Here is a 14,152-nt window from a genome sequence, read left to right on the forward strand (position 1 = left end):
TCGAACGAACAATTTTTAAATTACCATAGCTAATTGTAACGTTTCAACATAAATAACGACTTGTGGTTGTATGCAACTAGCGTGATTGCTTTGTTTTACCGAAATAAACTCAAATCAACCAAATAACATGATTTCTATAGTCAGAGGTGTTGTTTACTTAAGGGGATTCCCAACCACATGATGTTTCCAAATTTTCAGTTTGGCAAAAGTTTGTGTTTAAGGTCACAGGTTTGGAAAATACTGCGTAATTTACAATTCAGCTACGAGGTTTATTGAAGTATGCAACTGTGTTATTTGTAGTGTTGCCCAGTTGTTGACTTAAGGTGTAAATATGTTTTAGACGCACGTTTTGATTTTTTTTACAGGGAAACTATTATCAACGGAATTAACCTTTGCTATTGGAAGTTTGGACCAGGCATAGAAAATTAAGAAATGTTTTCTTAATAATTTAGAAACGTTCATAAAAGTTTTGTAGAGTATAGCAGTCGGATATAGTGCAAATTGTTTAAAGTATATAGATACAGGTTTCCTTACAACTTTGTTTCCATTATTTTTTGCTTTAGTTCGATACTGCACAAATTAAAATTCCAAAAAATCATGCTAACACTTGAATCAATATGTTAAGAAAAGCTTGAGTAAATTCATGTGAATGCAATTAGAATTGCAAGCAGGTTACAATCGAAAACATACCTACGAAAAACGTACTTATACACAATTCAAATCTATCCCACAGAATATGACAGTTCCTGTTAAGATCTCGGGCGTGCAGGACCACTATATCCTGTGTGTGCACATACATATCATTTAAGTCTGTGTGCAAACTGATAATACCAGGTACAATGCGAGTAATAAACAGGACTAGACAGTACTTTATGCCAAATTTCCAGAGGCAGTAAACGATTGCCATGCTTTATGAAGTTTGGGATGTAAGCATCTGGTGTACCTTGGATGATTAAATTAGCATGTCATAAGTTTTGTTGAATGCTACAGAAGTTTATGACCAATTTTAGGGTATGGAGTATAGGATGATTAATTATAAATATTTTTGATGTTTAGCCACAAAAACTTCAAGTATTTTTTAAACATCAATAAATAGCTGTTGAAGATAAACCTGGACTCATTTGTTATTTAGTTTTTTGTTAAAGCAGCACCTACTACTTAAGTTTACACTGATTCAAAGCTAAGCTGTACATTATGGCCATGCACAGCCAGTTTTGCCATGGCCCTGTGCCAAGGCGTTTGTATGCGTTTTAGGTTAAATGTTTCACAAATATTTGCCTGTTACTCCCCGAGATGATAAACTATCATATGTGCATTTTTTGTTTATTTTTTGTAGTTATTTAAGGCAGGTCATTGATACAATTTTGGTTTCTAAACGATCCCTATCGCAAAAACAGTTGCCGACCTCTGTTCTAGTGGAAAATCAGCATTTTGTTCTGATTGATTTTTTGTGTACTGCTGTGGTGTTTTCAAACTACAAAAAGTAATTTCAACTTGTAATATTTTTGAGTCAGCTATTTTGGATATCATAAACTATTTTATATTTAACAAAATGTTTATTTTAGTCCACATTTCAGGGTTTACAGGAAATTTAGGTGTATTTTTTAATTATTTCAACAAACATAATGGATACAACTGACAGTGATTCCACAAATCACTATGCTTGGTTGGGAAAACTCATTGCTGAGTAAGTACAATTTTTTTTACCTTGGTTTATAATGTTGTTAAAATGTGCTAAATTGATGAAAGTGTTCCGAGCTCTCTTTCACTACAACAAAAACTTAAAACTATTTTTAATTACATTAAGGACAGGGGTCAGGTCCTAGAGCAGTGGTTTCAACTTTTTTTCATTCCAGCATCTATTTTAGCAAGCAAATGTAACTTGTGATCCCCTTGTAACTTGCAAAAATTTCCTTATTTTTTTGATAATCACTAGACTAAACTCAAACTTTGGGCAAAGAGAAAGGGTCTAAACTTGTTAAATGTTTTAGGGCTAGTCAGTGTTCAAGCAATTTTGATATGACTGATGTGGCTTTGTTCGTGTGTAGTAGTTTTGTGATTCCATTATCTCGATGAGTCCTCTTAAGGCATGTAACTTCATTTTTGTTGTTTTTATCTATTTACTTTTGGCATAAAAGCGGAATGAAACCTTTTCTTTTGCTAGAGAGATAAAGCTGTCTGTTTGCTTTCAATTATTCGAGTGGTTACCGAATTAGCCCCATGAAAATTAAACATTTTAAGTAGGTATGTTGAAAGTGGATGTGGGTGGGATTATGTTGTTTGCGGTAAAAAAAATGTAATGGAGTAAGTTCTTGCTATTTCAAAAGTGTAGTGATGGCAAAACCGAACTGGTTGCCTTCCTTACCCTTGGCAATCAAATTTCTTAGGCTTTACAAATAAAGTTGTGACTATTTGCTAAATGAAGCGTTGTTTTGGGGTGATGGTTGTGTTTGCCCAGTCCTGCTATTTATTGTCCTATTGTCAAAAAATTGTGTATGAATTGATAAATAGTGAAAGTAACGATCTCTTTTAAAGTTTTGGTCACCACTATTTAGTTTAACTTTTTCGTATGTAATTTGCTTTTACACAAAAAGTAACACTGTGTTTATTACAGAGATCGAAATTCACAGGACTCTACTTGTGATTTGGTGCTGGAGTCTGAAAGAAAACAATTTCCAGTTCACAAAAACATTATGATGCTTGTTTCAAAGTATTTTAAGAAGATGTTTACCATTGAGGTACATAATGCCACTCTCTATGTTGCTGAATTTTACCTAGTTGATAAAATGTGCTACTACCTTGCAGATGAAAGAGAAATATGAAGGCATTGTTAAGATGCTCCAGATTCCACATCAGCGACTTGCAAATCTTATTGAGTTTATTTATACTGGTAGAATTAAAATTACTGAGGAAAATGTGACAGACATTTTGGATGATGCAGAATACACCGAATTGGAAGGTTTGGAATTCTTATTATGAAATATTTGAATTCTTTACTCATCAAATAAAGTTTTACATTTTATGTTTTTAGCCCTTAAAAAGATTTGCAAATCAGCTCTGCTTAAACTTGTATCTGCTGGCAATTGCCTGAAACTTCGAGCTTATGCTCAGCGATACAATCTGGATGAAGTGTTTGTTAAAACAAACCAAGAAATCACAACTAGCTTTGCAGCAGTTGTTCGACAAAATGATTTTGTGCAACTTGATGTTGATGATATGTCTGCTGTTATCAAGCTAAGAAACAAAGTATGTTATGATAAATGTCATGATTTTTTTATTACAATTGTACTATGAGTAGTGGTGCTTCTTTTAAAATTTGCTTTTTTATTATCAGAGTTGTGAAGAAGCTCTTTTTACTGGGATTGTGCAATGGGTGAATCATAACCCTCTTCAACGTGAGGAATTGTTTGTGAATCTTTTCTCACAACTGGATCCAACTTTAATGAGTTCTGACTTTCTTGCCCAAATTTCCACAAAGGTTAAACTAAAAATAGATTTTATAATAGTTGTCTTTAGAATACATCATATGCAAAGTTTATTTTAAATTTTCAAAGTCGAAGTATGCATGTCCTTGGTTATGGCTGATTGCTTTCAATTTATTTGTATATTTCTGTACAGGATCTGGTCAGAAACAATGCAGATTGTTTGCGTTTACTTGTTGATGCATTTGCGAAAGTTATTCAACCAACTTTTACTGGTGGGAAACATTTCTGGTAGTTATGGGTCCCCTTCCCTGAAGGGGACACATATTGATTTTACTCGAATTTGTTTTGTTTTTTTTCTTTTCTTTTTTTCTTCCCAAAGTTTGTCCGACCCGTTTTTCCATCAAATGTTTGATGGATTTGGATGAAATTTACACAGATGGTAGATATAACTATGTAGATGTGTATCCCACTTTATTTGTCTTAAAAACCTCAGTATTTACCCCGCTAGCCCTCTAAAATAGGTTATTTTCTGCCTAAAGTTTGTTCGACTTATTTTTCCATCAAATGTTTAATGGACTTGCATGAAACTTATACAGATGGTAGATAACGTTATGTAGATGTGCATCACACTTCGTTTTTGTTGATAACCCCAGTATTTACGCCGCTAGCCCCTTAAAAATGGGTGAGTTTGTAAACAGTGTCGGAATTGGCTGAAATTTGAATAGCTTGTAGTGTATGACATTTATAGGTGTTGATTGTTGTGTTTAACCCGGTAGAACGTAAAACGTATTTGTATGTTACTCGGCACCACAAACGAAAGAATTCTGTGGCACAATAATGTTACAAGGGCAACCAGTTGTATGTTAGTTGTTGGTGGAATGTTTGGTGGACATTTTTGCGCCATGACAGTTAGAGGGTTGTTAACAGCACAATGACGTCAGAAGCATTAACGGTTGTTGCTCAAAACACCTCTAGTGGTCGAAATTTTAAACATTGGCAGATTAGGCTGAAATTTTGCAGTACTGGTAATTGGGTCATTGAGGTTCATATTTTTTGTTAAGTGTCAAACCCCATTAGTTACCCTACTAGCCCCCTAAAATGGGTAAGTTTATAAAACAGTGTCGGAATTGGCTAAAATTTGGGTAGCATGTGGTCTGGACTATGGTTATCTCTTGAAATGCACTATTTTTAACTTTACATGTGTGGGGACCCATGAGTTTCTGCCTGCAGAAACAACTAAGGTTATAAAAGACAATCGGTAATATGGGACCCAATACAAAATAAGCATAGGAAATATATTATTGTTTCAAAATAGGTTATAGTGTATGTGCAACAACAAAATGTGCTAAGCCACCCTTCTAGTTTTTAAGTAAATTTTAATAACCAAAGTCTTACATTTTTACACAGGCAAATTTGTGATCATTGGTGGAAAGAAATCACCTTATGATTGTGTTGTTTATGATGTCAATACTAAGCAACCAACTCTTTTACCAGTAAGTTTTCATGGCTTAAAGAAACATGAATTAGTTGTTCATGCCAAAATATGAATTGCTTGATTTACCAAAAAATAACATTTTACAAATATATGCCAAATAGATACATCCAAATTTCCCAGTATTTTGAAAAGAATTCCCCATTTTTTTTAACAGAAACTAAACATTGAAAGAAATGAGGCAATCTCAGTAAAAGTTGGAAGTAATGTTTATGTGGCTGGAGGATGGAATGATGATGCTGGCAAAAGTTGTGAAATGTTAAACTTGGATGAACCAACAAAATGGAACATGATGACAAATATGTTTGAAGATCGTAGTTGCTGTGGATCTGCTTGCATAGCAGGTTAGTCCATAAACAACTTGTAGATATTATTATGGGTCCCCTTCCTTGAAGGAGACATATACTGTTTTAGTTCATATTTTTTTCTTGTTTTGTCTAATGCTGGTTTGTGACGTTTATTTGGTTAAGAAAGGATGCTTCAAATTAATTCAAATTTACACAGATGTTAGTTATGTATCAATACTTGACCCTCTATCAATACCAGTTTGACCCCAAATGACCCAAGGGTTCACTCACAGGCCCCCAAAACAAAAAAATAAAACGGCTGTACTGACCAAAGCACATGATCCAGGAGTTTCATGCTTTGTTGTTGGGTGCAATGTATACATATGATATTCTAAATAATTGTGTACCTTCAAAATGGATTTACCCATTTTCACCCCTTAAACCCCTAAATATTCGTTTACATCTAACGCTGGTTTGTTAAACGTGTTTGGTCAAGAAAGAGTGCTACAAATTTACGTAAATTTACAAAGATGTTAGCTATCGATCCAAATTTGATCCTCCTGAAGTTTGACCCCAAACAACCCAGCGGTTCACCCACAGGCTCCGAATACGTAAAATTAAAAAACGGCTGTACTTACTAAAGTGCATAACATAAGAGTTTCTTGCTTTTTTGGTTGGTGCAATGTAAGATTTTCTAAATATTTTTCTAACTTGTTTATTGGATACATCCATTTTTCACCCCTTTTAACCCCAAAATAATCATTTTACTTTCAGGCCACAAATACAAGTCCTAATTTACAGAAATTTTAAACAAATGTTTGCAGTAAGTTACTCGTGTATTTTTTATTTTTTTTCCTTAATCAATCAAATGGTTATCTTTACAACTATAATATGTGGACACTGTCAGTCAGATAGAAGTCCCAAGGGTTCACTGGTTTACGATTAAGGCGGTTTAGGGCAGAGCAAGAAGGCTCAGCTTGACTTTGAAAAGACGTTTTACGGGACAGTTGTTTCGCTGTTTAGAAATCAGCTATATCTGCACAGCAATGTTATGTCGTTTTATTAAGTTATCATCCGCATTTTCGGTTTGGGCAAAGTTTCACACCTAAGACGTGATTTAAACTTGATAAACATGTTTTGGTTGCAAATGTGTCAAGCAAAGCTATGTTGAACAACATAAAGATAAAAAAATAAGCTGGACTTTTTATAAGCCCCCAACAAATGGCCTTTAATTCTTGTTATCAGCTAGGACACTGCATGACCACTGGTCACTAAAGGTCAATTTGTCGGTGTTACAAACACAGTTAAGAATGATTTTTCGTCATAACAGAACTTCTTTATTTTTGACAAAATGGTATTGTTAAACACTAAGAACGGCATGCTATTGAAAACGGTGTGAAAATGTTATTAAGCACTTGTTTGGTGTTGCAGAGGTTACTACGGGTCAATGATACTCGTTTTGCGAAAAAAATATGTTGTGTATACTTTTTTAGCAACCGAATTTATATTCTGCAATGCAACTGTTAAAGCTTTCTAGGTAAATTTGTGTTTAAAAACTGACTTTGGACGACAATATTAAGGTCAAACCAAGAGATTAAATTGAAAGTATTTTTTCCATTCTTTTTTAGTGTTTTTTTTATTTATTTAACAATAATGATGCTAAAAGAATACAGTCAAAACTTTTTGAAGTTGGGGTAACGCTTTCTAATAAATTGTCCTTAACAATACAAAATAACCGGAACATTTGTTTACCATAAATCTGCACAAATACGTTTGTTTGCAAAAACAATCATATGAGTAAATCAAATGATTGGTAGAATAGGTTGGTAAATAGGATATAGAAAATACAAAATGGAAGTATATATATTAGAAAGCCACCTCTCTAGTTTCATTTATAAAACTTATTTTTTAGAAAATGTGTTTGAAGATAACATAAAACTCTCTCACAGATGGTAGGTATAGTCATGTAGATGTGTCACTTAATAGGCTCAGCTATTACCCTGCCGGCCTCTGAAGTCTAAAGCAGCAGTTTGTCATATGTTTTTTATTGTGCTGGCACATACCACTAATTAAAAGCTCCCATAGTGTATTAGCTTCATAAAGGCAGCCATATGTTTATTGTGTTTGTAAACAAGTTGCATCAAGTGGTGGCTGCTATTTTTGCAGATGGTAGTTATTGGGTGGTATGACAACAGAACCATCAACAGCTATGCTAAAACCACCTCTAGTGGTCAAAATTTTATGCAATGTTTGGTTTGGACAAAAATTGTTGTTTGGTATTTTGTGTAGTTATTTTTTATAGGTGTAGAATTGCATCAGTCTAGTTTAATTATAGTTATGCCTGTGTACGTTCTTAGATTTTAACTTTAGAATGATACTAAACATATATTCTCAAAATTACTACTTAAACCGCTTAAAGCTGACATTGCTGTTTGTAAAATTTGATATTTGTCAAGACACCAATCTCTCACAGATTTTTTTTTAAATTTTGTTTTTCATTTCTTGTACAGATCATATCTATGTTACTGGAGGTTTGGGTGAGCATTATGATGAACTGTCAAGTTGTAAAAAGTTTGACATCCACAACAACAAGTGGATGAGAATTAACAATATGTTCTGTGCAAGACATCGACATGGAACTGTTGTTTGCAATGGTAAGTAAACTAGGACCTTCATATATTTTAGGTGACAAGAATAAAATGGTGGTTATGCTTTATACATTCATGAATGTTCAAAATCGGAATATCCTTTTCCTAAGCATTCGAAATATCCTTTCTTTTCTAAAGTGATGTTTTTTTGTAATTAGTGTGTATGCCAAAATTTTGAGGGACTAAAAGTTAGCAGTTAACTTTAAAAAAAAACATTTTTTTTGCAAACATAATTTAGTGACAATGCTCTGATTCTAATGGTAACAATAAGCCTTTTTACATGAGCAAATCGAATCGTATCGTTGATGTGCATTTTGTGAAGTCACGTTTTCAATTCGCTAAAGCGTAAAATTACATGGCTGCCGAACCGAATCGCATTCAAGGTTTTTGGCTTTGCACAAAAAAGATATGGTGGTTATTGTAAAGTGATATACAAACATAAGGCCGGTCAATTGTTAATAATAAAGTATTTTTTGAACTGTTTGCCTATTCTTCTGAAAAAATCTAAATTAATTTCTTGGCGGCAGCTGTTTGCGTCGAGTTTAGACATACCAAATATATGAATTTGTTTATTGTGAACTGTTAAAAGCTCACAAATAGTTGAAAGAAACATTCAAAATGTATAGATCACTCTGACTTCATTTTCCAATAATAATAAGTGCTGATTTCTAAATTGTAGATACTAAAAACAGCATCACATTAGAAAAGTCCTGTATATGACTGTACAAACCTGTTACATTGGAGCCTTTTGAATGTTATATGTTAAAAAAACGACTAATTTGTATAACTTTGCACCAGTTGGACGAAAAACTTTAATAAATATGCAACATTGTGTATGGAACGTTTGTTCAACAGTAACTACAAATTTTCTCGTTATATTCGGCACCAAATTAAACAAACTAGCAATGATTTTAAGTTGACCTACCTGTTCACAAAAAAGTTCTCTTAAGCTTATTGGCGCCTAAGCATATTCAAACCACCTGTGCCATGCACATCGGCAAACAGAGCTCTTCAATTCGCTTTGCCTTTTTTTCTTTTTCGAAACTGAGAGAAAGGCGTATCGAATAAGCGTATTGAATACGCTTAACGCTCCATGTAAAAAGGCTTAATGTTTAGGTTCAATTTATTGCATTGGTGGTTTGAGTGATGACAATCATTTATCTTCATGTGAACGTTATGATGTGAGGAGTGATGTATGGAATGAGATTGCACCTCTCAATCAAGCAAGAGATGGTTTGGCATGTGTTGTATTGGATGGAAACATCTATGCAATAGGTAGTAGTTGTAAGTTTAATCAGTGTATGTTTGGATTAATTGTTTTATTGTTTTCTATTTTACTTTTTACAGTACTTTACTTATATACTTTACTTAAATCTATATTTTTCTCACTTTTTCTACTGTAACAGGTGGATGTGGGGATGATGACCAATGCCTGTCAACTGTTGAACGATTTAACCAGGTAGTTGGCAAATGGGAGAATATTGCATCACTTCAACATGCTCGCTACCTTTCGTCCGCTTGTGTGATTGGAAACAAAATTTTTGTTATTGGAGGGTAAGAATAATCTATTTGAACCACTAGGAATGATGTAAAAGTGCATTTGCACACTTTAAGTTCATTAAACTTGTTCTGTTTGTAGTGTTAAAATTTTTAAAAGTAAATTAAATATTTGTGTCTTTGTGATTAACATTAACACAGAAGTAACTTACTAGTTGTAAGGACATTTTAGTCCATGCGAAAAAGCGTGAAAAGAATTAACTGAAGCTAACAGGTTAAAATGTTTTTTTGCTTTTAAATAATACCATCTAAATTGTATCCCTATTCTGAAAAATCCAATCTTCTGGAATCATTTGCTTGTGGATTTGGGATGAACAAAGTTTTAAGTTACTTTAGGCAAAATTTTCTGACTGCTTCTGAAAAAAGTTTCTTGCAAGCCAAAAAAACAAACAAGTTTTTACAGGTTCAATGATGAAGAAGACTTAACATCAGTTGAAGTTTATGATCCAACTTCAAATGTTTGGACAATTGCTTTCGAAATTGAAAAAGCAGTTTATGCTGCCACTGTTGTTGCAATTTAAAATGTTTTGCTAAATTGGTCTGATAAGAGTTCTATACGACTAATTTCCATTACCATTGTCACATATTTGTCATAATATATGTGAACATATTTTGTCGTAGATTTTTAAAATGTTACCTTTTTTTGTACACAAGTTTTTAGAAATAGCTTACTAGGTAGTTTTCTCTGTCACAGCTGCATGACCCATTAAAAGATTTGGATTAAAAATTTGTTACTATTATTTGAATTTTTGTTTAATTGCCACTCGGTATCTTATTGTTTCTATGTACATTTCTCAATATGTTGTGCTTTCTTCCGATGTTTTTATATTGTAATTATTTTGAGTTTGTTTCACTGTGTTGGTCTCCCAAACATTATCATTCATACATGTTGTTGATTTCAAACTATTTATGCAGCCTGTATCAACTGGAAACAAGTCTATCCCTACTACGGTACTAGCTTTAGTATAACACCACTGTACTGACTATGTATGTAAAAATGCTGTAGTTTTCAATATGTTTTTCGGTTGTATTTTATTGTAGACAAACCTCTTTGATAAACATTTGCTGATTGTTTATTTTTTCCTCTAAAACTGTTCCATTTTGTTTCTACCAGTTTTTTCATGCAACCAATACAAGTAGCCGAAATATTAGTAAAAATTAGTACGAGTTTCCAGATGATACAATACCTTCAGTGGGAGCTCAACATACTTTCACAGCAGCGACAACAGCAACAGCCCGACAGGTCCATGGCTCGATTAATAAAGTCATTGATTTATATTAAATGACACTGAATTTTAAAAGTTAGTGTAAGAAATAAACAATTAGAACACCGAAATAAATGAAAATACACTCAGATAAATAAAGAAAACAAAAAAATCGTAAATAAACGATACAAAAAATAAACAAATAAGGCGAACAAGGCGTGGCGTAAAGAATGATTGACAGCTGGTGATTCATTGCAAAGCATATTTCATACCATGTTGTGCTTTTTTACATTTATGTTTGTTTTAACATTGCACTAAATTTGAATTTAGTTAATTACTTTGCTCAGCTAAAACATTGTCATTAGTACATTGTAGTTAAGTTTGAACCACTTTACAGGGCCACTTTTATCAATTTGAAACAAACCTACCCTAACCATTACCGCTAGCATATTTCCAAAATGTTTCCGAATTCGAACAACAGGGTTTTTTCAGCCAATCACAACAGCGGAAATCTGCGGGTTGTCGTTACGTCACGTCTAGGTTGCTAAGTGGTGACTTTAACTTGACTGTTGTCACCGATTCAAAGTTTGTTGTCAGTTTTGATTTAAAAATGCGTTTTGCGGGTCAGAACAAGATAAAGACTGATGAATTTGGGATGTTTGAAATGAAGGTAACGCTCGTTAGGTTATGAATAACAGTAAATTATAATTTTATTGGGTGTAAAATGGTTTCTGTGCAATAAATGCTTTATGCATGGTAAATTAAACACTACTAATTGTTATTAAGTCTGAAATAGCTTCCATGCAAAATATTTTCTCTCATCAGTGGTATGTGTTTGTTTAGGATAGCAACACATCCCTTTCAATCAATCAATGTCGATTTTTTCCTATGCATATATGATGAGTACTGCACAACGAACAAGTTTGGATGGTATAATAAAAGCGTATTGTGCCTCATTGTCTCTAGTGCAATCACCTATGAACAACGCAATTTATCAAATTATGCATGCCATACCTTGGGATCAACAAACTGTTCCAAACTAACAGAGATGAATGGTTTTCTTGGTTGTACACAGTGCAGTTCATCAAACTGTTCCTATAACTAACAGAGATGAATGGCTTTCTTATTTGTACACAGTGCAGTTCTAACTTATATGTACACTATGCACATATTTTCAGTTTTGAACTACCAATGTGTATGTTGTTTTCATTGTTAATGTTGTTAATTTTGTCGTAAGTGTCTAATAAAACACAAGTTATCTTGAATGACAAAATGAAGTTGTATGCTTTCACACAAATGCAAGATTAAAAAAGGCTACTACAGTATGAAGTAAATTATGAGAAGAGTTTGTTGTGCTTTTTTCTTACGACATTAAAATAATAAACATTTATACCCAAAAATAGTGTACATAATAACTACCACCTAAAACAATCATGCAGCAGTCTTAGAAAGTTGTTTTCCTTATCTCACTGTATGTGACCAGCTTTTTCTCAGTATTAAATCTTTTCTTACACTAGTTTAGGTTTTATTTATTTGCAATCCCATGTTTTGAACCATAAATAGTATAAAAGTCGGTTATGTCTGTTATGTATCTATAATATCTTCATAATATTTATGATGAAACAAAAACCTTTTCACTTAGCATACTGTTAATTACAGTTGGCAAACCTGTCCATTGACAGCACCCTATCTAAAATGTAAAAAAAAACCGCCAAGCTTTTTTATGCTTATTGTTGCAAACCATGAGCATAGATGCACAATTACATTTGTATCATCAAGTACTTTATTCTTTGGTAAAATATGACATCAATTTAGAGCATATAGAATATCACCAGAAAACCATTTACATTTGTAATATATATGTGAAAAATACAGACAAACTGGCAGCTGTTGGTGTAAAGAAGATCTGTGGTGTAGTTGGAAAATCCTGTGATATAATATATATTCAACATTTACAAACAAATTAATATTAGATGACTTTTACATTCATTACTTGTGGTGATGGACAAGGATCATAATGTTTAACTACTAACTAAAAGGGCCATTTTGTAAATGTATTTATTATAGTGTGTATACTTTCGATTTGACCAGATAATACCCAACCATACACTAAACATTTTCTGTTTATTATGCAGGCTGTAATCACAATTTTTAAATAAACATCTAACGATTTTAGTCCATCTTTTGTTGCATTATGCTATTTCTACAGGTGCAAGGTCCTTCGTAGCATTTCTAGGGCAAATTGATTATAAAATTCACCATGGTAGTCAACACTACAATTTTAATTCAACATAAAAACAGAACGACAAGCTTATAAACTTCACCATTTAGGATATAGGTGCTGCATAACATTTCAAAGAAAAAGTACTTAATTTATGAAGTATACTAAATAAGTTTATACCACATCATGATATTTTTATTTAATGTATTGTGTCTAAAATGAAATTAATCTAGTACCAAATGTCCACAACCAGTGGTAAATGTTACAGCTTTGAGATCTACATGTACACGCTGCACAGTATAATTAAAACTAGTAAATATATTTCAAACCAAAGTGCATGGTAAAGCTGAAAGGCATAAGAACTTTGTGCTTTTGATGTCAAGCAGAAAAGAAATGTGAGTGTCAATAGCTTGTCACTTTTAGACAATTGCTGTCAATGTTTGGGTAAGGTGTCTTGGCTTTTCTGTTCTTGTCGTTTCGAGTAAGACTTGAAGTTGTCATTTGGGGTGAGACTTGATTATGTTTCAACTATACACATGTATCAAATTGAGCACAAGAGATTTTCCACTGCTTTTTGTCTCCAATCAACATTACGGGAAAGTCTGGTCATAAACTTACTCTAATTTAAACATCTTCTGTAGATACAGGACAAAAGTGTCAGAACTCTCAAGTTAGAAAACCATATAGTCATTAATAATCCATTTGGGTTACTCACTGCAGAAAATCCTTTTCATGAACGATAGACACCGCCATTGCCACCAAAATCGTTTATAAGCGTTATTATGTTAAAAAGAACAAAATAATTTCCTTTTCCTGTAACTATTACAATTTACAACCATCACTAAACTGTGCTAAACATACTTCAAATACGATGGAAGGCCGGTTGCTACGAAAGGTGTCTTCTAATTGGGTAATAAAATCTGATACGCAGGGTGTGTTGTAATTGGTTAAAAGATGCCGTGACCCGCGAAGTTCCTCCATTGTGATTGGCTTAAAAATCCCGTTGTTCGAATTCGGAAACATTTTGGAAATATGCTTACCGCTATTGTACCATCACTGTACTGCCATTGAAATTTTAAATTACTGCAGTATGTTCTTGATGTTACAATTTATTTCATTTTTTTGCTTTTTAATTGCGATGTTGTATTTATTTTTATTTTGTTTTAGAAAGTGTCGATTCTGTATTAATTGTAGCAAAAATGTTTGGAAAAAATCTAGCTGCTTTCTGTTTGTTTCCATATTTTATTGCTTTTTTTGGCAACACAGCCCCTGTGGACAGGAATAGCGATAGGGTGATGCACTGCACCAGGTCAATCG

The 14,152-nt window shown here is 33.1% G+C and overlaps 1 protein-coding gene and 1 long non-coding RNA gene across 2 annotated transcripts; one reads left to right on the forward strand and one right to left on the reverse strand.

Moving 5' to 3' along the window:
* The first annotated feature begins 1,570 nt into the window (after positions 1 to 1,570).
* Positions 1,571 to 10,567, forward strand: LOC145223015 (kelch-like protein 2). The gene is made up of 12 exons (XM_080089299.1): positions 1,571 to 1,687; positions 2,615 to 2,738; positions 2,806 to 2,959; positions 3,032 to 3,246; positions 3,335 to 3,478; positions 3,619 to 3,697; positions 4,833 to 4,918; positions 5,075 to 5,261; positions 7,715 to 7,858; positions 8,969 to 9,127; positions 9,259 to 9,406; positions 9,813 to 10,567. The coding sequence occupies exons 1-12, from the start codon at positions 1,626 to 1,628 to the stop codon at positions 9,928 to 9,930; spliced, it is 1,620 nt and encodes a 539-aa protein (XP_079945425.1). The 5' UTR covers positions 1,571 to 1,625; the 3' UTR covers positions 9,931 to 10,567.
* A 1,875-nt stretch (positions 10,568 to 12,442) lies between these two features.
* Positions 12,443 to 13,950, reverse strand: LOC145223016 (uncharacterized). The gene is made up of 2 exons (XR_013859402.1): positions 13,551 to 13,950; positions 12,443 to 13,470 (listed from the first exon to the last, which is right to left on the reverse strand). It is a non-coding gene; the product is annotated as an uncharacterized LOC145223016 (long non-coding RNA).
* Positions 13,951 to 14,152: the final 202 nt, after the last annotated feature.

This window comes from Phallusia mammillata, chromosome 4 (assembly GCF_965637545.1).
Source record: "Phallusia mammillata chromosome 4, kaPhaMamm4.hap1.1, whole genome shotgun sequence".
NCBI lineage: Eukaryota > Metazoa > Chordata > Ascidiacea > Phlebobranchia > Ascidiidae > Phallusia > Phallusia mammillata.

Coding starts and splice junctions, on each gene's coding strand:
- LOC145223015 (XM_080089299.1), top strand. CDS start 1,626: ATGGATACAACTGACAGTGATTCCACAAATCACTATGCTTGGTTGGGA. Junction 2,739..2,805: donor AGAAGATGTTTACCATTGAG/GTACATAATGCC, acceptor ACTACCTTGCAG/ATGAAAGAGAAATATGAAGG. Junction 2,960..3,031: donor AGAATACACCGAATTGGAAG/GTTTGGAATTCT, acceptor TTATGTTTTTAG/CCCTTAAAAAGATTTGCAAA.